The sequence below is a fragment of the Nicotiana tabacum genome, chromosome 6 (genome assembly GCF_000715075.1).
Source record: "Nicotiana tabacum cultivar K326 chromosome 6, ASM71507v2, whole genome shotgun sequence".
NCBI classification, from domain to species: domain Eukaryota; kingdom Viridiplantae; phylum Streptophyta; class Magnoliopsida; order Solanales; family Solanaceae; genus Nicotiana; species Nicotiana tabacum.
In genome coordinates this window covers 75,183,453-75,208,630 of record NC_134085.1, presented here as the reverse complement: position 1 = coordinate 75,208,630, position 25,178 = coordinate 75,183,453, and the positions used below count along the sequence as shown (strand labels likewise).

The 25,178-nt window shown below is 38.8% G+C and overlaps 1 protein-coding gene across 4 annotated transcripts; it reads right to left on the bottom strand.

The window, feature by feature from the left end:
• Window positions 1–10,141: 10,141 nt before the first annotated feature.
• LOC107777223 (putative zinc metalloprotease EGY2, chloroplastic) lies at window positions 10,142–24,960 on the bottom strand. 4 transcript variants are annotated; one of them, XM_075254887.1, is made up of 14 exons: window positions 24,530–24,921; window positions 24,280–24,346; window positions 20,734–20,823; window positions 20,521–20,607; window positions 19,630–19,680; window positions 19,384–19,494; window positions 19,048–19,122; window positions 18,856–18,961; window positions 18,632–18,725; window positions 13,288–13,353; window positions 12,985–13,138; window positions 11,119–11,326; window positions 10,830–10,990; window positions 10,142–10,707 (listed from the first exon to the last, which is right to left on the bottom strand). In XM_075254887.1, the coding sequence occupies exons 1-14, from the start codon at window positions 24,679–24,681 to the stop codon at window positions 10,459–10,461; spliced, it is 1,671 nt and encodes a 556-aa protein (XP_075110988.1). In that variant the 5' UTR covers window positions 24,682–24,921; the 3' UTR covers window positions 10,142–10,458. The 4 variants fall into 4 exon arrangements, with proteins under 4 accessions (XP_075110988.1, XP_075110987.1, XP_016452700.1 ...); XM_075254886.1 differs by having other exon boundaries at window positions 19,627–19,680; window positions 24,530–24,916; XM_016597214.2 differs by lacking the exon at window positions 13,288–13,353 and having other exon boundaries at window positions 24,530–24,960.
• Between the last annotated feature and the right edge of the window lie 218 nt (window positions 24,961–25,178).

Below are 25,178 nucleotides of genomic sequence, written 5' to 3'. Positions count from 1 at the left end.
GCTAAGTGGGCTGAGCTCCAAGATGTTGTGCTTGCTGCTGCCGGTTGATCTCCTCTTATCTGCTTGATTCCTTCTGGGGTCGGTAATTTCAACAGTTGATTATATGTTGAGGGAACAACCTTCATCTTATGTATCCACAGCCTTCCGAGGATTATGTTGTAACCCATGTCATCGTCTCCCACTTCAAATAAGTGGTTGGTTATCCTTTCATCATTCGTGGACAACATGATCTCTCATCAGGTTGTCAAACTTTCCAAGTTGAACCCAACGAGGAGTTTTGTTGCCGGAATGATGCTTCCGGTTAACCTTGCTTGTTCCAACACTCTCCATGGAATAATGTTGGTTGATCTTCCTAGGTCAACCAAAACACGCTTAATCTTGAAATCTAAGACATTGAGAGAAATTACCAAAGCATCATTATGTGGTAGGAGAAGTCGGCAAGTGTCTTTCTCCGTGAAGGTGATATCATCTTTTGCGACTTCCCGGAGTCTCTTGTTGTGGGACACTGATATCTTTGTTTTCTTGGCCGCTGAGAGGTTACACCATTGATAAGTGGGGATTTTGACTACTTATTAGCACCTTTTTGCTTTTGTTTTAGTCCGAAAGTATTAATTTATGTTCCCGAAACTAATGAAATTGTGCAAATTGCAGGAATGTTAGAAGTTTGGTCTCCCATGATGAAATTCGACTAAAAAATGAGTGTTCCAAATCACAAGGCAATAAAGAGTGCAAAAGAAAAGAAGTGTGGTCCGCTGAAGAAATTGCGGACCGAAGAATTCCATCCGCTGTCGCAAACCAAGTAAAGGCACGATAGAACTTTGGCCAATGTATGGACCGCATATGAATAGTGCGACTGCAGAACATAGTTTTCACTAACAAATGATTCAAAGTTCATAGAGTGTGCAAAAGACCAAGTCCTGATGCCTTGCTGAAGTGCGGACCGCACAAGAATTGTGCGACCGCATAAGATATATTGCAGCCGCAATCCAGAAATGTGCGGCCGCTAAAGATACATTGCAGGCTGCAATCCAGAAATGTGCGGCTGCAGAATCCCATCTTCTGCCAACTGAAGAAATCTGCAGACCGCACATGGAATTGTGCGACCGCAGAACTTCCCGAGGGGTATTTTTGTCAGTAAATTTTTGTCCATTATAAATAAACGAGTTTCACAATTTTAGGTCAAGTTTAGAAGTTTAAGCTATTGTAGCCGTTACATTTTTCCATTTTAGGAAGTTTGTGATTATTTTAGTGTTTAAACATTATATTTATCATTTTAATCTTTGATTATGAGTTTAATTAGTTTTTCTTCTTTATTTTCTTCAATTCCCATTATGAGTAGCTAGATTCTTACTAGGGTTGTGACCCAACCCTAGTGTGTAAACCTTATGGGTATTTACTTTAATGCTTGTTTATGACTGGGTGTTGATTATTTAGCTTAGTTCATGCTTTGATTTTAGAATTAATGGTTGCAAACATTGATTCATGCCTTTTTGACTTAGTTTCTACTTGAGAAAGAGGGACCTAGTCTAGGGTAACTTGGGTAACAAGGAATTGGAATAATTGAGAGTTTGATTAGCCTAATTAAAGGGTTCAAACTAGAGATAGTAAGAACCCGACTTGAGCTCATATCAACTATTTTGTTTGATACCCATTTGGATTTGAAAAATCCAAATTAGGCAAAATCACTCTATGAATGAGAGGCATTGAGTGGATGATGTAGAGTTGAGAAATATAATACACCCCAATCAACAAAATAAGTATTAACGTCTTTTTTCCTATTAGGCGAGTACCTAGGTTATGGTCACATCCCTAGGCTTTTAAATTATTTGGAAAAACACCAAAAAGAATCGTTCATTTCTAGTTTATTTTCCTTAGCTCACAATTGTTAGAGTAATAGTAGAAGTAGAAATTAAAATGTTTTGTGGAAGTGCAAATCTAGTTAATCCATTCACTTTCTTCAAGTTATACTCCTAACACCCCTTATAAATCCCTGTGGATTCGACCCCTACGCATAGTTGGATAAATTATATTGCATACGATCGTATCATATCTCTTATCAAGGTATGTTGTGGACGTCATCAACCATTAATTTCATTCCCTCTGAAAATCATGTTAATAGTCGACCGAGGAGGTCTTCTGCTATCTTCGAAGGCTCTGCATTTTCCTGGCTACGATCGTAATTGTTCTTGGCCCGGTCACTCAAGAATTCCTTGAGATGACCATTCTTTAACAACGTCGCCACCTCTTCACGCAAATGCCGGAAGTCCCCAGTTTTGCGGCCGAGTCCCATGATATTCGCACCACAAGTTAGGATCCCTCTGGCTAAGATCAGATCTGAATGGCTTCGGGAATCGTGATTCTATATTCCTCATCGCGGATACCAACTCCATTATGCTAATGTTGAAATTATAATCCGACAACCTAGGATATGTGGAATCTCGGGCCCCCGATACCTCCTTTTCTTGTAATAATTTGTTATTCCGGCCACGGTTAGTTCTTCTATCGGGAGCGAACCTATCCGAGGTCTGGAAACCTTTGCTTCCACATTTGTTGGTTCTCTTGTATGGTAAGAAATGACATTTAGAAGATTGTCGGTCCGCATCAAAATCGCTTTTGAACTTATCTTGGTTTTTGTCTCGATCCTATCCCTTGGTTGATGTCGGGAACTCGAGCTGATCGTCTTCTATCCATATTTTGACTCATAACGGCTATGAACATCTGCCCATGTAGTCGCTTGGAATTCGTGCATGCTTTCTTTCAGCTTTCGGGAGGCGTCGGAGCTCCTCGGATTCAAACCCTTTGTGAACGCCTCCACTGCCTACTCATATTGTATGACCGATAGCATCATCCTCACTTTCTAGAATCTGATCACGAATTCTCGCAACAATTCTGACTCACCTTGTGCAATCCTGAATATATTCATTTTCCTAGATTGGACCTTTCTAGCCCTGATGTGGGACTTAATGAATGAATCTGCAAGCATTTCAAAAGAGTCAATTGAATGCTCGGGGTAAGAGTGAATACCATGTCAAAGCCCCTTTGTGAGGGTTTCTCCAAACTTCTTCAGTGGAATCGATTTAGTTTCATGTTGAGCCAAATTGTTCCCTTTCACAGTTGTGGTATATTTTGTAATGTGCTCCTACGGGTCCGAAGTCCCATCATATATTGGTATGTCCAACATCTTTAACCTCTTAGGAATTAACTCTGATGATGCGCTCGGTTTAAGCGGCAACTGAGTGTATTTTTTTTAATTTGGCCCTTCAAAACTGGTGGCGTGTCCGGAATGATCCATTCGGGCGTGAAACTCCTTCGCATTTTGATCTATCTCTTCGTTCATTTTCCTCATATATCTCATGAGCTCGGTTTTGAAGGGATCACTACCGTTATCATCACCAGATCCGCTACCGGTCTGTTTTACCCCATGTTTTCGTACGTAAAAGTACATCGTAAGTCAATTGATGTAAGCTCAGAAATGAGATTATATTTGAGAGTATATAAAGTAAGTTAATCATGTTACCTTGAAGGTTACAAATATTTAAGATTAGAAGCTAAATGAAAAATAAGTTTCGTCGAAAGTCGATAAGTTTGGAATGTTATAACATGCACTTTGGGTGAGACTATGGTTCTTAACGTGATAAGGAGGTGATGTTATGAGTTATTTTAGGCTTATGATATGGATAACTTGGGAGCAAGATGCTATGAATTACAATATATAGAATTGTAGAGAAGATAATCAGATGATTACAATAGTGATAAGAGGGTGTTTGGCTATGCTTATAGGCTGGTCAAACTAGCTTATAAACACTTTTCGGCTTATCTACGTATTTGGTAAAATTAAAAGCGCTTATAAGCCAAGTGCTTATAATTCAAAAAAAATAAGCTAAAAGCCATAAGCTGGTCATCCCCAACTTATGAATTTTTAGCTTATAAGCACTTTAAGTTTGACCAAGATTTTTACTATTTTATCCTTAAAATATTCTTTTTTAGAACAAAACTCTTACATCGATGCTCACTACCTCAAGTATTGTTTCAACCTCGTGTGTTATATTTTGAAGTCAAACGAGCTGTGGAACAAAAGTTAGCAAAGGTCATCACAAGTTACATTCATAAATGTGCTGAAAATTTGGTCAAATGTAGCGGAGCGTTACTCCCAATATACTTGGAGTTATGGGATGATCCACATATCAAATTGAATATATACGAGTCTGGTTTCTAACGCATTAAACCTCTTGTCGATACGACATCGTAGTAGATATGTATTAAAGTTTTGCGAGACTGCACAGACTGCATAAGTGACAAGTAGGTGTGTCACTGAAGCGTTTTGAGCAATACATTTCGTGTGTTATATGATGTCTTTTTAGGACATATTATATACCAAATTGAAGGTCTTGGAATTTAGTTTCCAAAACTCTTAACCGTTTATTCATACGACATCTGGATAAAAAGATATAAGCGATGGAAGAAGGGTCAATGTTAGGTTGCCAAGCTAGCACCTCTTTGACTTTTCAAAAATTGATATATATAGGTTTTAAATCGGTTGTCTCTTCATTGTTTTCATAGAAAATGACTAGAGAACCCCCGTAAACTTACCCTTAGGCATCATTTGTTTGCACTTAATAGAGGCCTGAATCTTAATCATTCAGATTTCAGACATTAAGTGCATTTATTTTTAAAGTCTGAATCTTAATTATTCAGATCTTAATCATTAAGTGTATTTGTTTTTTTTTTTACTTCACAACTACTTAATAGGTCTGAATAGGTCTATATGATTAGGATCTATAACAGACTTAATTTCATTAAGATGCTATTACATATTTATTATTAACTGCAGCTACCGCCTACCATTATCAACTACCACCATGCCGCCACCACCACCACCACGCCACCATCATCCTTAATCATAGCCACCACCATTATCGACCATCACCATCGACTACCCCCCACCATTATTCTCACCCACAATCAATACTCATCTACCTCAACTACCACAACTGACCACCCCATCACCATCAACAACCATAGCTGGCGTTGTCCATCATTATAACCTACCACCACCCACCCACCACATTCCTCAGTCACAACTACTACCACCACCCGCCAATTAACTATCACCACCACCATCCTCAATCATAATCTCCACCACTACCAATCACTACTAGCTACTAGCATGAACCACCATCATCAACCAAACTACCACCAACCACCGCATCTAGTCGGCATTCACCCGTTAGCCATCACCACCAACAACTATCATATTTTTAAAAACTATATATTTTATTGATAGAATATTAGATTAGTTAGTATTTCATTTGAATTTTATATTTATTAATTTTCAAATAAAAATAAATTTTATACATTCAAATGTTAAAAATTAAACAGTCTTAATTATATAGTATTCAGATCTTAATACACATCTTAATATATTCAGATGTGCATTCAGATTCAAATGTCTTAATCTTAATACACATCTTGATATTCAGATGTGTATTCAGATTCAGACGCCTTAATTTAAAAAAAAACAAATGAGGCCTTAAACTCTCTACGAGGGTTTCAAAGAAGATTAACATCCCGGGTACGAAATCAAGAAGCGATAACATTAGAACGATCCCTACGACGTAAGTATCGCTATATCGCCTCTCTTTTTCCTTGTAGTTTGAGTTTTGGAAGGTAATTCATAGTTAAGAAACTGCCTACTTTTTGTATTTAAGCGTTTAAATAGCAAGTAAGGTTGATAAATTCTTTCCTAATAGTTAGAACTCACGGGACAGTGATCGGAAGCCGTGAGTTCAATTTATTTCAGTTTTAGTGGACTGTTTTATAGTCCACTCATGTTGGCCTATTGTGCTGCTGATTTATCGAGTTTGGAAGGATAAAAAGCGTGGAGAAAATTCATGTGTGGTAGGGTAATGGGCTGGTCGCTCTCTTTGCACTTTCAGGCTAATTAATAACTTGTTGATTGGGTGTGTTATGGTATGTTTGGGTTTTTTGTTGTACTAAAGGTCCCAAATTGTAATTGGGTTGTTTTTTGAGTTGCTGGTTGTATTGTGTTGTTGTCTCACCTATAGTAGGCTTGAGGGAGCAGTAAAATCAGGGGAAATGTTGCCCGTTTTATTTTAGAATCGAGTTATCGGTTGAGATACGTGGTATACTAGTGCCATCAAAAGTTTACATGTATTTCTTTGTTATAGGGTTGGAACGCTAGTTGTCGTAAGCTTGTTGTTGAGTTGCATTGACGACTTGAGGTATGTTAAGACTATCTCTTCTTTCCTTTTGGCATGATTCATATGATACAACGAAGCGAGCAAGCACGTAACTTTCACAAATGATTCTATTCTTAGAAGTACTAGGGTTGCATATGTTCTTGATTCCCCATGTGTCCTACTATCATATCGCATGTTCATGGGTCTCATTACATTCCGAGAGATGTTATTGACTTACTTCATTATACATTGCATTTATTGACCAGATAGCGTTATATACACGTATAATATATGTATATGGGGGATATGGGAAAAGTTTACAGCGTTATATACGCACCACCACCTGATCAGCTGGTATACGTTGATGATTTCGCCCATAGAGGCCGAGATGATATGATGGTATGCCCTCAGAGGCTTTAATGATATTATGTAGGCATATACCTATGTATGATATGACATTTGTATGCACATGCATGACATTATAAATGTTTCATGATTCATAGAGCTATTTAGACTTACAGGTTGAGTCCTTTACTCCATGTTTCTTTCATGTCTTTTATATACTGCTTTTCATGCCTTAAATACTCGGTACTTTATTTGTGCCGACGTCCCTTTTGCCTGGGACAATGTGTTTCATACCCGTAGATCCTGATAGACAGGTTGACAATCCTCCTAGTAGGCTATCAGCTAAGCGAAAGGTGTTGGTGCACTCCACTTGCTCCGGAATTGCCTATTTGGTCAGTATGATTTGGACATGTATTGATTGGTATGACGGGACCCTGTCCCGACCTTTATAACGTTTATGTACTCTTAGAGGCTTGTAGACATATGTAATGTATATGGATACTTGTATGACCTTGTCGGCCTATGTTTTGAGTTTACAAATGATCATGTCAGCCTTATAGGCCCGTATGTCACATGTATAAGTTTCTATATCATGTTGGGTCGTCCTATGTCTAGTATTTCCTTCTGCTTTATTCTGGTTATCTCATGACGACCTTTTTGGCCCATTTACCCATAATAGTACGATAAGAAAGATATGTTACATTGGTACTCGATTGAGCAAGGTACTAGGTGCCCGTCGTGGCCCTTCGGTTTGGGTCGTGACACGGTCCCCCCGGTACCATCGAAACCGACCTCATCCCTCGGGTATTGTTATCAACTCTTTGTGTAGTTCGATTTTCAGAAACGCCGAGAGGAATCGGGCCCCTTCCATTTGCATTGTAGGAAGAACCTGACAATGCTTGCTTCAACTCCGTTATCACCTGATCCTGCCTTGAGAGGTGTCCCATGATGGCTTTCTGTTGCTCTCTCTGAATTTTTACTGTTTTCAAAATGTGTTCCTCTTCCGCGTCATCGGGAGTTGGTTCCGGTATATGCCGGGTACCACCCTTCACGAACCGGGGTTGCCTCGTCCCCTTCATTACGGATGTCGCTAATTGATTCGTCATGTTGAGGCAAATTTTTGTGCCCCTCAACGTTGTGTGCGATGTTGACATCATTGGCTTCCATTTTCGATTTTTTGCTAAGGAAAAAATCAAACTAGTTAGTAATAAACACAAGGATCAACTCAATTACGCAACTATATAAACCCACGGTGGACGTCAAACTATTTACTCGTAAAATGATACATTTGAATTTGTTACGTGGTTTATAGACAAGCGAACTGATCTAATCCAAAAATGATAAAAAATAAGATTATTACTAAGACTTAGCGATTAAAATTAAAGAAGATGGTAATCATACTCCGAGAGCAGCGTCTCTGAGGACAGAAATGAGAACAATGTAAAAGAGCAAATAAAGTTATTAAATTGAGAGTGAGAATGGAATACATCATAAGTTTTGCCAAGAATTTCGTGTCTCACAATTGCTACTGAGCCTGCTATTTATAGCTATACTTAGGAAAACAAGATCTTAGGATCAAGCCCCACTTAAATGTCAATAAAGGCGTCATTGATGAATATGTAACGGCGGACCATGAATACAAATATTCTCTGCAACGACTGCCCATTTAATGTTAGAGAATATTCTTCATTGAACGATATCCGATGGCAAATATTTGATATGCTCCTGTTGACCGTGCTCCCTTCGGGGTTTATCCGACGCCAATAACAACTATTGTTCCCGATGTTGGTTGTTACTTGATTCGCTTTTTACCTGTCCTCAATTCCACGTGTCATGCAATCGTTCGATCATTTATTAAAAACAAATTTTATCCTATGCAGCAATTAGAATCAAACGTAACTGATAAGTATCTCGAGATAGTAGCTTTCACAGAAAGATCATGAATGTGCGATTATAAATACTTTTCCCATTTCATTTTATGTGACTTTGTTGATTTAAGCACGAAATTTAAGGGAAAGAATTAAGATATTTGTGTCGCCATAAATTTCTGTCATTAAGGTTAATAGGAAGTTTAAAATTAAACTATTTTTAAATATAGAGAACATATCATTCTTTTACAACGGACTAAAAAAATAATATCACACAAATTAAAAAAGAGAGAATAATTGGGTAAACTATTTTAAGTTTTATGTACTATGTAGAAATTATTAAGTAGTGCAAATAGATCAAGTAATTATAGGTTAATATGTATGAAGATATAAATTAGTAACATCACATAAATCCCTTGACAATATATCCATGTGTTTTGCTGTTGGACAGCACTCTCTTGTTTCAACCAAAGGGGCACAAATTATTATTTATACATGAGGCATTTACTTCAATAAATGGTCAATGTCTTCTCCATTCCACAAATGCCGGTAGAAGTAATTAAAAATCCAGCGTTAGAACTAACTAGTCAGTCAATCATGGGTTCAATTATGGATAATTTATGGTGCATCTCATGGCTCACTGTCACTTCTCAGAAGATTGCCTAGCGACCAACCAGTTGTAGTTGATAGTTGAGAGTCGGAATGTCCCCTACGCTTGATTTCACCACACTAGTATTTGTTTTTCTTTTTTTCAGTTTAAGTTGTTTTGCTCTATTTTGGAACTGGGATATCATGTCCTTCAAATACTAATCAGTATTTTACAGGAATAGAGTACAACCATATATTGCTGGTGCTGGACCAGTTCAACAATGCAACCGCTTGGGTGGATAATTGAACAATCTCTAGACATGTCCATTGTGACCAATCAAGTCTATCATTCATGAATTCAATCAGCAATCAAACTTCCACCAAAAACAGTCCACATGTGCACTGTAAAAAAGATGCTGATATAGTAAAATAATAGTGTACTAGTACTATGAATCCTCCACCATACTGATTAGTATTTTAAGTAATAAGCTCAAGTAAGGTGGCTGTATGAACAGGAAAAGACTTTTTCTCAGTGCATGGGGCAATTTGCTAAGGCAGGGGCAGAACTACATGGTCCGAAGGGAGTTCAATTGATATCGTTGAATCTAGGAAAAAATTGCAATGTAGTCGTAAGTTGGCTCAAACTATTTTAGGTTGTAGATTCAAATTTCAGGCATTACATGTTAAATTCCATTATTAGAACTAGTAGCTTCATTCTGTATCCGCTTTTAAAAGTTGTGAAATTACTTGATTACAGAATTAGCAAACGAACGTGGTCATTACTTGTACAGTTTGTGATCACTCCATTAAAAATCACAAGTTAGCAGACCTTGTGGGGTACTGAACCCCAAATAAATGGAATTAGGATACAGTGAATAGAATAGGAAATGTGCAACTGTCTTGACTAGCAAACCTACAAGACCAACCCTTAATTATGGAAGAATCTCTACCATTAACTGTGCTCAACTGTCAGCCTACCTTTCCTTCAACCATACTCCTATACTTAACTATTGCCAAGCCTTAGTTAATGCTTGCTTCCATACCAACAGTTATAACAGTGGGGAAATCCGAAATCAACCAACATAGTATATAGCAGAGAAAAACTAATAAGAAAGAATAGATGTAACATACCAGCATTGGTTTTGGGAAAAAAAAAAGGGAAAAAGAAACCTCTCATATCTTTTTATAGTGCATAAATTTACACAAGTGTATCAGTTCTTTTCCTCTGAAGTAATAACACAAGATCATTGGCGGCTTGCGAAATCCTACATCTCCAGATTATACATTTTACCCAGATTTTGGAGGCAAAACTAGTGTTATATCATTTTGCATCAATGGAATTCTACAATCTAAACTGCCGAGACAACTAAAAGAGAGTGACATCTTCCGTGCACAATTTATTTACTTAACTAATTAATGTAAACCAAGAGCCAAAAACATGTTGAATCTACTTTGGTCTAGAAACCAGTGGCAGCTTCATTAGAGAAGAGAAAGGGATATGGCAGGCAAACCAACAGGCCCAAGAGCAGAACTACAACTCCAAGGGCTATGTATTTATTGTCAGGATCAGTGATTTCTTCTGATAGTGGAGAGATAGGCCCTCTTTGGAGGAAGAATATTAGCACTACCCAATAGAATGCTACATCGCTAAACAATGCAGATATCCCGAGAAGCCCAATAGATAACGAACTGAGGCGAGCTGAAGCCTGCCAGATGAAAATTAAGGCCCAATTATAAAACACATCTTTACACTTCTATTTCTTAGACATCCATTAGTTAGTTCCTCTTTTACGACTTGCTAGACTAAGCAGGATGATGTTGGAATTACCTTTCTACCCCACATGGCAAAGGCAATCCGGCCACCATCGAGCTCTCCTGCAGGAATACTATTGATAGCATTAATGAGAAGTCCAGCCCAGGCCCATATGACAAGCGGATTTACTGATATAGGAGTTCCTTCCTTGAGAGCATCTCCTAGAAGAAGCTTGGCTACAAGGGAAGAACCAAAGTGGCTTAGTCTTTGTAGAATACACAAGTAAAGGAAAGATAACAAGAACTGCTTATGAGGAATAGTCTGTTGAGCGAGCAGGAGAAAACTATATAAGCTAAGTACTTACCTATACCGCCAGCTAGAAATGATTCGTGGAACACAGAGGGATCGACGATGATGCCAATGCCATCAGTAGGTGGTAAGATGAATCCTGAAAGCAAAAGAATAAGGCCCACCGAGAACCCAGCTAATGGTCCAGCTGCTGCAACTTTCAAGAGATCTTCACGCTCTGGTACAATATTTACAATCCTTGTTATAGCACCAAAGGAGCCTATCTGCCACCAAAACAGCTCATTAGACATGAGTCACATGAGCACCAATCAAAATTCAGCATTGAACAAGAATTGAAGAAGGAAAATACAGGAGCTAATCAAGGACGCACTTAGGAAGGACAACAGCTAAAAGTATTCTTGCAACGAAATAAGATGAAAAATGATGAAAGCAGCCCCCCAAGAACTATAACAAATCATACTATAACCGAATAAACATTGCATGTAACCTTCTTTCATAGGGAAGTTATCCAAAAGCTCTTAAATTTCTCCAGTACAAGAGTAATTACAATATGAAGTAATTCTAATAAACAACCGATGTATTGCCTCTTGAATCCCATCCAACAGCAGAGTACTCCTCTTTTAATACATATGTTCGCTGTCTAGATAAATAATTTGAATGCTTTATATTAGAGTAAACAAAACAGCACTTACCAGAAGAGTAATTCCAGAATTTGAATTACAACTTCAGTATATCATCTTTGAGAGAAGATCTAAAGTTAGTGATTAAGTGTCTATTAGCGCAAAAGTTAGGTCTATGGCCTGACTTGGTTCGACTACTGAAATGAGGCAGATGCATAGGCTATGACACTTAGTTCATATTATATTTAGTAAATTGCTACTAAACTGGTGCCATTTTTCCACAATCATTAAGAATTACCACAGATCAGTAAGATTCTAATTAAAATCAACAAGATAGTGAGAATTTGACAAATATGCCTTGACTTTTTCAAGCGAGTTGGTGAACTTATGCACTGTCTTCCTGAAGCAGTAGAAGATAGAAGAGAATATAGAGAATTGACAACAGTGTCAAACTTTTAAATATGATGAATTTAAACATTCTCTTATCAAGGGTTGTAGAAGGTCTTGATTCATTTTAAAAAGATTCTTGAACACTTATAGAACCTTCGTTGAAGTAATCCCTAGATGAAACTGTGCATTGTCATCTCTGACAAATAAATCTAACATATGAAAACAATTGAAATTTACAAGACTACCCGTTTGCCAAAAAAGAAAACAAGAGTAGAAATTCACACAAGTAAACAATGTCAACCTTGCTGAAGGTTGTGTCTAGTGATGCTAAGACTAACGACTTGGATAACCATAAATAAAAGTTAATAGTGGCTTACAGGTGGTGCAAGACATCAGTAATTTCATACCATTGTATTAGGAAAGAAACTGTCCCTGGTTGACACTGAGCATTCTCAAGTATTATAAAGAGAGACATCAAATGAGGTCAGATTAATAATACCCAACTCCAACCCAAGAAAGGACAGGACGTTACTAATAGTTGCAACTAGTGATGACAAGACTAAATGATACGAATAATCATCAAAAATAAATTTATGCCATTGAAAATTTTGGTGCGTTAAAAAGTCCATCAACAACATCAGTTTGACCCGAAGTTATAAGGAAACAGCAAACTATACAATACAAAACTAAATCTTCCCAAAAGATAAGGTGCAGTAGAAAAATAGATGCATTCCTGACCCAACAAGGATATCTTATCAGCTGATCTGAGAAAAGCTGCAACTATACGTCTCATAGTTTGGCAGCTATGAAATGATTTCAACCCCCAAAAGATATTGTCAATATGCGGTCTCAAAATAACCAAGACTATATCGCAAAAGGTTGTTTAACTGCATGAAACCTATGCACCTTACCTGCCAACTAGGAACAAAATATGGAACGCCGAGCTTAACGCCAACCTCTTTGGCAACTAAAAGATGGCTAACTTCATGAACCCCCAGAACAAAGGCAGTTATGAGAGCTCCAGGTAATCCATCCTTCAACAGGTCAAGATTGTCAACAACTGATCTGGGAAAATAAAATTCTATCTTAGCACTTGAGCATTTAGGTGAAACAAGTTAAAAAGAATACATGCAATCAGACAGCATGAAATTATCTCACATAAACAGATTTCCTGATAGTTTGTTATAAATGAGATATCTTCTGTTTTCACTTACTGCAATTTGAGCGAATTCAGATAAAACTTGTTAAGAATCCTGTAAATAACGGATGAGCACTTCGAACTAAAAAGAAAAGAGAGAACAAAAGAAGACAACCATGAGTTACATAATAATTTTGTATTTTCAAACTCCTTGTACAAAAGCATTAATCTTGTACATAATAGCAGATTAATATGAAACATCACAACAGTATTCCATAATTCAGCTATATTAGTCTTGGAAAATGACAAAATTAAATTGGACATTAAGTACCAAGCTCTAGTTGAGCTCGAAGCAAATGAAAAGCCAGTGATTGTTAGCGGAAACGTAAAAGAAAGAACACAAGATTTAACGTGGTTCGGATCAAAATAATCCTACGTCCACCAGAGAACAATTGCCCTTTTAATATTAACAAAGGAAGGGGAGATTTCCCAATTACACTTAAGAGAATTTCTCTCTTAACTCTCTACTCACTACAATGTATTGTATTATTTTGGGATGATTTCTACAAGTGAAGGAGTGCATCTATTTATAGAGGTAAAGACCTCCTCTTGATGTCATTGGTGACATCAAACTACCTCCTCTTGATGTCATGGGTGACATCAAAGGAGGAAGCTTCCTCCTAGCATCCACACCAACTATTTCCACCAACTCTTCCAATTGGCATGCCATTGTTGACTAAACATAAACCAACATTTTCAGCATGCCATTGTTAACTAAACATAAACCAACATTTTCAATCTCCACCTTGGTTTGCGTTTCGAGCGTGTGAACAACTCTGGCCAAAACTTCTAAGCTTACTGGGCAACCCCGTTGTAAGAAACAAGAAGAATCAAACCATTGTTGAACATACCACCTCCACCTAGCAACTGTTCTCTTCGGAGTTGCATCAGTTGATGCACACCCCCGCCAAGTCCTTGCAGTGTGCAAACTTAGCGAGCGGGACTATCTTGGTCAACATGTCTGCAGCATTATCGTCTGTGATAACCTTCACGACCTTGATAGTTCCCTCATCAATAACATCTCGAATAAAATGAAATCTGACATCAATGTGTTTAGTGCGCTCATGAAATCTCTGATTTTTCATTAGATGAATAGCACTCTGACTATCACATCTAAGAGTTGATTCCAGCTGAACCAAACTCAATTCCGCTACTAAACTTTTCAACCAGATAGCTTCCTTTACCGCCTCCGCTGCTGCCATGTATTCTGCTTCTGTCGTAGACAAAGCGACAATCGACTGCAAAGTCGACTTCCAACTGACGGCACTGCCAACGAGGGTAAAGATGTATCCAGTTGTAGACCTTCTTCTGTCAAGATCTCCTGCATAGTCAGAATCCACATAACCGAGAATTGAAATACCTGTACCACTTTTTCGAAAGGTAAGACCAACACCAGAAGCTCCTTTGAGATATCTCAATATCCACTTGACAGCTTCTCAATGCCTCTTTCCTGGGTTGGACATGTATCTACTTACCACACTTACAGATTGAGCAATATCTGGACGTGTGCATACCATAGCATACATAATACTACCAACTGCACTGGCATAAGGAATCTTTGACATATGCTCCACCTCATCCTCGGACTGAGGCATTTGTGACTCTGAAAGTTTAAAATGAGGAGCTAATGGTGTACTTACAGGCTTGCACGTTTGCATATTGAATCTCTCGAGAACCCTTTCAATATACCTCTTCTGAGAAAGATGTACAACATCGTCTTCTCTTGAAATCTCCATACCAAGGATTTTCTTTGCAGCTCCTAAATCCTTCATGTCAAATTCCTTACTCAATAGTTTCTTCAAAGCATTTATCTCTGTAATGTTGTTAGCAGCAATAAGCATATCATCAACATACAACAGTAAATAAATCATTGAGTTACCAGACATCTTCTTGTGATACACACAACTATCAAATGCACTCCTTGAGAATTCATGTGTAGTCATGAATGCATCAAACCTCTTGTACCACTGTCTAGGGGATTGCTTCAAACCATACAAAGACTTCTTTAGTTGGCATACGTGATCTTCTTTTCCCTCAGCTAGGAAACCTTCAGGTTGATCCATATAGATTGTCTCTTCTAGATCACCGTGTAAGAAAGCAGTTTTGACATCAAGCTGTTGAAGCTCCAAGTCAAATTGTGCAACCAATGCTAGTAGCACGCGAATTGAGCTATGCTTCACGACCGGAGAGAAAATCTCATTGTAGTCAATTCCCTCCTTTTGGCTGAAACCTTTTGCAACCAATCTCGCCTTGAACCTAGCATCTTCCACTTCAGGAATTCCCTCTTTCTTTCGGTAGACCCACTTGCATCCAACTGTCCTCTTCCCTTTTGTCTTTTCACTAAGACCCATGTCTGATTCTTGTGAAGAGACTCCATCTCTTCAGTCATGGCTAACCGCCATTGTGCGGCATCCTTGCAAGAAGTTGCTTCAATATACGAGGAGGGCTCCAGATCTTTAATCTCTTCTTGTGCAGCTACGAACGCATATGCAATCAAGTTTGCTTGATTTATAAGGCGTTCCGGTTCTCGTGTCTGCCTCTTCTCCCTCCCCTTCGCAATTGTGTATGGTTCATTGACAGCAAGTTCTTCAACGCCTACATCTTCTGACTCATCTTTAACCTGAGTCTCTTGATCCTTTTCCTTGGCAAGCTCCACCGGAAGCTCCACCTGCTCGTTGTTCTTGTTTCCTGAAAACTCCACGGAAACTTTACGGGGATCAAGTATAGAGGATTCATCGAAGGTGACATCTCTACTAACTATAAATTTGAGTAAAGACAAACACCAAAGTTTGTACCCTTTTACTCCATCCACATACCCTACGAATATGGCCTTCTTAGCCCTTGGTTCAAGCTTTCCTTCATTAACGTGATAATAAGCTGGACACCCAAATACTCGTAAGTATGAATAGTTAGAGGGTTCACCTGACCATACCTCATTCGGAGTCTTAAAGTCAATTGCCGATGCTGGAGATCGATTGACAATATGAGCAGCAGTGTGAACTGCTTCAGCCCAAAATACTTTGGACATTTTGGCTTGTAGGAGCATACAACGAGCCTTTTCAAGAAGAGTTCTGTTCATTCTCTCGGCAACTCCATTCTGATGTGGGGTATGCCTGACAGTCCTATGTCTTGAGATCCCATGAACCTTGCAGAATTCATTAAACTCTTCATTGCAAAACTCCAAGCCATTGTCTGTGCGAAGATACTTGATTTTCCGCTCCATTTGATTTTCAACCAAAATCTTCCACTCTTTAAATGCTTCAAAAGCATCACTTTTTGCCTTCAAAAAATACACCCAAACCTTTCGTGAGAAATCATCAATAAAAATGAGAAGATACCTCTTTCCGCCCTTCGATGGAAGTTTAGAAGGACCCCATAAATCTGAATGGATGTAGTCTAGCACTCCTCTTGTCTTGTGTTTGTCAGTGCTGAAGCTGACCTTCTTCTGCTTCCCTAGAACGCAGTGCTCACAGAAGTCAAGCGTGCTGATCTTCTCACCTTCCAAAAGTTTACGATTGCTCAACATCTCCAGTCCACGTGCGCTCATATGACCCAGTCTCATGTGCCATAGTCTTGCCTTGTCATCATTAGATAACTGCACTGTAGATGCATTTGCAGAGCCAACAATGGTGCTTCCGGCCAATGTGTAAAGGTCGTTCTCCAGCTTGCCTTTCAGCATGACTAAAGAACCTTTAGTCACCTTCATAGTTCCTGCTTCGCTCATGTACCTGTAGCCTTGTTCATCCAGAGTACCCAAGGAAATCAAATTCTTCTTCAGATCAGGAACATGACGGACTTGTGTAATAGTCCTCACGATTCCATCATGGCAGCGAACCCGAACTGAGCGAATGCCAACTATTGCACAAGTTGCATTATTGCCCATTACTACGGTTCCTCCACTTTTCTCGTAGCTGCTAAACCAGTCTTTTCGGAACGTCATATGCAGAGTACAAGCAGAGTCTAACACCCATTTGTTTTCATAACTACTATTATTATTACACGATGTTGTTAGTACATAATCATTATCAAAATTATGTACCTGTTCAACTGTAGATGCACTCGCCTTTTCCTTGGACTTTGACATTGGGCAATCTCGTTCAAAGTGCCCCTTCTTGCCACAACCCCAACACTCTGTATTCTTCTTGTTCACACGAGACTTTGATCTGTGCTTTGATTTGGTCTTTCCCTGTTGGCTAGTCCGGCCTCTTACAAAGAGGCCACTTGCCTGGTCATCTCTATCTCCTTCAATGTGCCTCCGCACATCACTAGAGTTAAGTGCCTGCCGCACTTGCTCAAGCTTGATAGGCTCCTTGCTATACATCATTGAATTCTCAATATCACGATATCCTGAAGTCAATGAAAATAGCAAAGCACATGCAAGCGTCTCCTCCTCCCTTTTAATTCCTGCAATCTGTAAGTCCATGACAAGTTTATTAAACGCATCTAAATGATCTTGTAACGAAGTACCTGACCCCATCTTAAATGTGTGAAGACGCCGTTGTAACAACATTCTTGTTGTCACTAATCGGTCTTGGTATAGCCCTTCTAGCTTTTCCCACAACTGTTTGGCCGTCTCTTCGGTACCCGTACTCACTTCACAAAGCACGTTAGGTGCAAGGGATAGTTGGATTGCACTCAATGCATCCCCTTCAATCTTCTCCTTGTCGGGAGCTGATATATCCGTAGGATACTTTCCGTCAATAGCATGGATTGAACCTTCCCTCCGCAGTAACGCCATCATCTGGATCTTCCAGATATTGAAGTTGTTGCGTCCATTGAATCTATCAATTTCAAACTTCATGGAACTCATATTTGCTTGTTCTTTCTCCTTGGATCGTTAAAGAATCATGTCGCTCTGATACCAATTGTTAGCGGAAACGTAAAAGAAAGAACACAAGATTTAACGTGGTTCGGATCAAAATAATCCTACGTCCACCAGAGAACAATTGCCCTTTTAATATTAACAAAGGAAGGGGAGATTTCCCAATTACACTTAAGAGAATTTCTCTCTTAACTCTCTACTCACTACAATGTATTGTATTATTTTGGGATGATTTCTACAAGTGAAGGAGTGCATCTATTTATAGAGGTAAAGACCTCCTCTTGATGTCATTGGTGACATCAAACTACCTCCTCTTGATGTCATGGGTGACATCAAAGGAGGAAGCTTCCTCCTAGCATCCACACCAACTCTTTCCACCAACTCTTCCAATTGGCATGCCATTGTTGACTAAACATAAACCAACATTTTCAGCATGCCATTGTTAACTAAACATAAACCAACATTTTCAATAGTGATGAACTCAAGTACACATTAAAAAAAGGTAAAATTAGAGTTATGGCGTTAATATGGTACGTACAACAAGTTCGATTGTAAAGCCGGCACATTGCGAAGAAGTAAAGTGAATACTGTAACGAGTCCAAAGGCCCCCGCTGCAAACCATTCTGGAACAGCTGCAGTGTTCAAACAAGCAGGGTTACCATTCAACAACGAAAAGCTCCAAATCTATATGTTTGACGCAGGTATCTCCCCTTGTCATTATCACTAGTAATTGAAGCCTACGAAGAATGCTGAATAAAGTACCTGTAGTTTCAGGTTGCAGGGTCATTCTTGGGACCACAACTGCCACAGGCTTATCATCCTCTGGATTGTTTAAAAGAAAAAGTTTATATACATCTCCAAGTCTGTCCTGTTAATGAAGTGCCATTTTGAAATAGTAAGAGACCATGGTGATATCCAACTTAAATTGGAGAAAAACGAGGGAACTTCAGCAACCTGCATTCTCTTTGATACTTTTTCATAAGCTGTTGCAGCCTGTCCTCGTAAATTCCCTTTAAATAATACTCCACCCTATAAAAGCATGTTATAAAAGCTTCAAAAAAATAAGAACCACCAAAGATAGCGCATCAAGATTCATTTGCACCAAGAAGCCAAGAACAGAAACAACAAGCCCATGATCACTCGCTTGAGAGGATACCCGTACTAGTTTAATGGTTTTTATGGCTCTATCTAAATTAAATGTAAAAGTTTCGAACTTTTAAATTATGGCTCATGTTTGACTCGGATTTTCTTATATGAGCAAGAAAATAAGATTTCCAGCAAATCGCTCACCTCATATGGCTCCTGGCTTGTAACAAAAAAGGTGTCAAAACCAAAAACTTGATTTCTGAGAATTTCAATTGTTTCCTTGGGAATCCTGGTTGATTCATCAAGTTGCAGAGGCTGCCCATGAATAGTGTCAACAATAAGAAAAAGATTAACTTTACAGCCAAAAGGCAACATGAGAACCGTGATAGAGAAACAAACTGTAAACAATTAATCCAAAAATATTCAACCTAATGTTGCAAAATTTACCACCTTCACACCTGGAAGAGGTGATCCACTCGCAACTTGAACCTCAGTACCATCCTGCATCAACACAAGGCCTAAATGTGAGGTGAATAAATTGAAATTGAAATGCTCACACCCAGTGACAGAGCAAACTATCAATAGCTCCAAGAAAGTGATTACAAATTTGTTGAAAATGTCTGTAACCATATATGTGTAAAAGCTGAGTCACTGTAGCATCGGGAGAGGGATATCAGGCATTACAAATGTTGAAGGGGGTCTGAGGAGCATTATACTCTAAGAAGAGATGAAACTGCGTCTACCTAAACTGTCAGGTTATTCTCAAAAGGCTTGACCATTCACACAAGAAGAGAGATGATTCCACTTACCTCCCCTCTCCCAAAAAGGTACAGGAGCCATATGACCCCATATATATATAAACAGCTTATGACTACCAGAGTCAAAAATAAGAATGGATACTTCACAGAGTTATCCCCTTTTAATTCTTTCCATGTATGGTGTACAAACACTTGGACCAGATGGACGAAAAAAAGAAAAGGAATGAAAATTAATTCACCAAAAGGCAATGCTTGACAGACAATGATGGCTCCAAGCAATGTATGGTGACCAAAAGAGTGATTAGATAGGAGATTTTGACAAACTCTCTATTATCTCAGAAATGTCCAGCGACACCACAGAATATATGTGATATTCAAGCAATTTTATTAATTACGTTTCACTATTGGATAGGTACGACCAATCCTCTTTAACTGAAGATGAATATATGTGATATATCAAGCTCTTTACATTTGTTGGAAAGCGGGAAATTTCATTACACTTCAAGCCTGTTACTAGCAAATTGGAACATATAAAGAATGAAGAACCTAACCTCCAGAGTTATCAAGAAAAAGCATAGCATACCTCAACTCGAGGCTGTTCATTCACTTGAGCTCCATTATTATTTTCTAGACTTGGATTCTCCAACATCCCCATTGTTTGATCCTTGTCCTGATCCCAAGTATTTCATACCAAAAAACTACAAAATTACTTTCCATTCACTAGTAGTTTTCCATTACTTTTTTTTCACATTGTCTTTTAGCAAATGAAATGAAATGATTGAGAATTGAATCAAACCTGATCAGTTCGAGAGTTCAGCTCAAGACTCTTATCTGCTACAGAGTCATTCAGATTTACCCCATCCGCTTCCTTGTCCAAATTTTCATCCTTTAAAATACAAAATAAATAACAGTAAGCTAAGAACTAGGGACCAAGTTATCATATAATTCGTGGCAAACGCAAAACTGTAACGACCCGATTTCACTACCTAGTAACTTAAATACCAAGTAATCTCAGGCATAAAGGGTACTATTTGTAGTGGGTTCTCATAGGGAGGAATATCCCTCAACTCTTTAACTATCTTGAACACTTGTAACGGCATCTGTGCTTTTCAAAGGCAGTATCCTGACTCGAGCTCGGACAACTCGGTAAACTGAACCCGCTCTTGGGAGGGGCATGTACACTTCACTCGGTGGTTTGAGGGCATGAGTAGCTCCGTATGATGTATTATGACTTGTGTGAATCGTCGATTTTGGTTTTCAGGTTATTCGGAATCGATTTGGAAGAATAAATTTCATGGTTTAAGCTTTAAGTTGGAAGAGTTGACCAAGTTTGACTTTTTAGTATTTCACCTCGGATTGGAGTTTTGATGGTTTTGTTAGATTTGGATGGTGATTTTGGACTCGGGCGTATGCTCGGATTTGCATTTGGATGTTTCTAGAAGGTTTCGGCACATATTGGCGAAAGTTGGAAATTGGAAGGTTTAGAAAGTTCATAAGTTTGACCGAGTTGACTTTGATGATATTGGATTCAGATTGTGGTTCCGGGAATTTGAATAGGTTCGTTATGTCATTTGGGACTTGTGTGCAAAATTTGAGTTCATTTCGGATTAATTTGATGTGATTCGGCGCGAGTTTTGGAAGTTCAAAGTTCATTTAAGTTTGATTTGAGGTGTGATTCGTTGTTTCGATGTTGGTATGCATGATTTGAGGCCCCGAGTAGGTCCGTGTTATGTTATGGGACTTGTTGGTATGTTCGGACGGGGTCCCGAGGAGCTCGGGTGGGTTGTGGACGTGTTTCAGATCATTTTCCTTTATTTTGGCCTTGCCGGTTCCTGCTGGTGTCTGGTGCACCAAGTCTTCTTCGCGATCACGAAGCTAGAGATGCGATCGTGTAGGTGAAGATATGGAGTTGAGAAGTTCCTTCTTCGCGTTCGCGTAGTTTTTCTGGAGATTAGGCATCGCGTTCGCATGAGTCAGATCGCGTTCGCGTAGTGATGAGTTGAGAAGCTGGGGCTAGAGAATTCCTTCAACACGTTTGTGTAATATTGGACGTGTTCGCGAAGGTGTGAGGCAGTGTTGTTCGTGTTCGCATGAGTTATAACGCGATCGCGTAGTGCTTTTGTTGGAGGCAGTGTTGCCTGTTCTTCGCGATCGCCTAGCTTTGTTTGCGATCGCATATGGTATTTTTGAGGCAGTGCTTTTTCTTCTTCGTGATCGCGATGGTGTTTCCGCGATCGCGATTCATTGATTCGTCCAGTGATTATAAAGTACTCTATTTCGGGGGTTTCAGCCATTTTTATAAATTTGGAGCTATGGAGCTCGGATTGAGACGATTCCTGAAGCAATTTTCACCATGTGGATTGGGGTAAGTGTTCTCTACTTATTTTTGATTTTATATCACGAATCTATCTTCTTTTTGGCATTTGATTGAGGGTTCCAAAATAGAAATTGAGGGTTTTTTACTAAAGTTACATAGAGCGAACTCTTGAGTTTTGAACATCGATTCGAAATCGGATTTGAGTGAAACTAGTATGGTTGGACTCGTAATTGAATGGGTTATAGGATTTTGTGAGTTTTGTCGGGTTCTAAGGCGCGGGCCTGGATTTGACTTTTGGGTTGATTTTGGGCTTTTGATTAGAGATTCGACCTTTATCGATTGAGTTTATTTCCTTTGGCATTATTTGATGTATTTGAGTTGCTTTTGGCTAGTTTCTAGCCGTTCGGAGGTCGGTACGTACAAGATGGCATTTTTGGAGCATCGTTTGGCTTGCTCGGTATTGGATTTGGCTTGTTCGAGGTAAGTAACACTTCTAAACTTGGTGCTGAGGGTATGAAACCCCGAATTACGTGTTATGTGTTTGGCGTTGAGGTGACGCACATGCTAGGTAACGGGCGTGTGGGCGTGCACCGTGTAAAATGTGACTCCGTTATTTCTGTGGTACTGTGTAGTTACCTGATCTTATGTGTAACCATGAAATCTCTCCGTACTAGAGCTATTGAGTTGTGATCCATGTTAGAAACCATGTCTAGGCTATATGTTTATCCTGTTGGGACCCGATGAGGTCATTTCTGCTGTTGAGTTATTTGCTTACATTGCAATTACATGCTCAGTCATACACATCCATATGCATATCATATTTCAGTCTCTTTTACCATTTATTGATATATCACATCATTATTTTTGGGCTGATCTTCATGACATTGTGAGCCCAAGAGATTGGAGGGATTGATGACTGAGCGAGGCCGAGGGCCTGATTGTAAGGATATTGATGGGATCGAGTTGCACGCAGCAACAGGTATTATTGATTTATGATGGGAGCGGGATGCACGCCGCAACAGATGTTATTAATTTACGCCATGATTGGTTTATTATAGAGCTTGGGCTAAAGGATCCCCTCCGGAGTTTGTACACCCAGAGTAAGAGCAGGTACCTACTGAGCCCGAGCGCCGAGCGCGAGTGCCGAGTGATTGGGAGGATTGAGTGATTGTGAGGACTGAGTACATTGATACACCGAGAGTATGCATATGGTTTTATCACTGCATTGTATTACAGTTGGCATGCATACTTTGATATGCAGGCATAGAGATGTACTTTCCTCATGTCACTTGATAATGGAACATCTTACCTGTTGGTGGATGTTTTTGGGAAAAATCACAGTTTTCAAACTTACTCATATTTTTGGTGATTTCGGTAAAAGAATTGGGTTTTCACTGATATACTTGAAAAGCATGCTTATTTTTTCCGGAACTATGAACGAGTTGAGCATCTTATAATGTTTCTTGTACCATTATTATTATTTTGCTATGAACGGTTGTTGGCTATTGGTGTTGGACTCCGACCTCTATTCTAGCTCGTCACTACTTTAAACCTAAGGTTAGGTTTGTTACTTATTGAGTACTTGGGGTTGGTTGTACTCATACTACACTTATGCATCTTGCGTGCAGATTTGGATGTTGACGTTGTTGTGTATGACGGAAGCTAGCATTGAAGACGTACCTGTGTTCCGGTTATAGCTGCCTCTTGTTCATGGTAGCTCTAGACTTATGAAAGATTTGTTTATGTGTAAATCGGACAGATGATGTATTTATTTTACACTAGCTTTGTAAACTCTAAATCATAAAAGCTCATGATTTGTACTACCAGTCCTTGGAGAGTTGTTTAAATTTCAGTTATCTCATCTTTGACTTACATCAATATTATTATTTAATTGGCTTACCTAGCGGGTTGAGTTAGGTGCCATCATGACTAATTGGATTTTGGATTATAACAAAAACTATAAGCTCTAATTTCAAACTGACTGTAGTTAAACAAAGAGAATTAATTAAAAGAAAGAATAGAAACCTTGTCGTCACTTTTATCCGGTTCAGTCGATCTGCAAAGAAAGCTTCCTTTATTGCGAGCGACAAATCTAATGTTACCGGAAAAGAGAACAAAACGTCAAATATATAGCAGACTTGCCATAATTTAAAGCAAGTAATTCACATTATTCAACATAGTATCAAACAAGTAATTAAACATGATATTAGAGCAGGAAGAGACAAAGACTATTTCAAACATTTAATTTGATTGTGCCAGCATACATCATGTTTACCTTAAGGAGTTTCTAGTAGGAAAATTAATACTATGTTTCAGAGGACCAGCTGACGGGGAAGAAAGCAAAGGCTGGAGCCGATTGTAACAGCACGAACTACACTGTGGTGACACGGAAAGAATACTAACACGACAAACCGCCGGCATGTTCATTTTCTCTTTTCCTATAATGGAGAAAAAGGAGTAATTTATGGAAAGCCAAACGACATTGAATCTGCCAAGTTTTGAGAAGAGAAGGATGAATTATAAGGATGGAAAAACTTTAATTTAAAAATTTCAAGGTTTTGGAGAAGAGAAGCTCAGAGAGGTTTTGATTGATAGAAATAAATATCTTGTGTTATCCTTTCTGGGTTATGGCAATTGGCAGGGTCTATTTTGGTTCGTTTCCTTTCTGTTAAGTGCTAAGTCCCCGCCTAAAATCTAAAATGCGTCGTTTCCCATCGAAACGCTCACTCCATTAGCTAATGGAAAGAAGACACGTGGTACAAGTTCTCGCTTAGATTTCTGAAGATTAAGACCTCTGCGCTCCGGAAAAATATATGCTAAAACTCAAATTTATTTATTCACTTTAACTAAAGTTTGTTATTACTAGAAATTCACCGAGTGTTCTTCACAAATTACATATATTTTCTCCTAAAACTCTCACATAT

Coding starts and splice junctions, on each gene's coding strand:
- LOC107777223 (XM_075254886.1), bottom strand. CDS start 24,681: ATGAACATGCCGGCGGTTTGTCGTGTTAGTATTCTTTCCGTGTCACCA. Junction 19,123..19,383: donor CAAGCCAGGAGCCATATGAG/GTGAGCGATTTG, acceptor ATGCTTTTATAG/GGTGGAGTATTATTTAAAGG. Junction 10,991..11,118: donor ATTTCTAGCTGGCGGTATAG/GTAAGTACTTAG, acceptor CTTCCCTTGTAG/CCAAGCTTCTTCTAGGAGAT.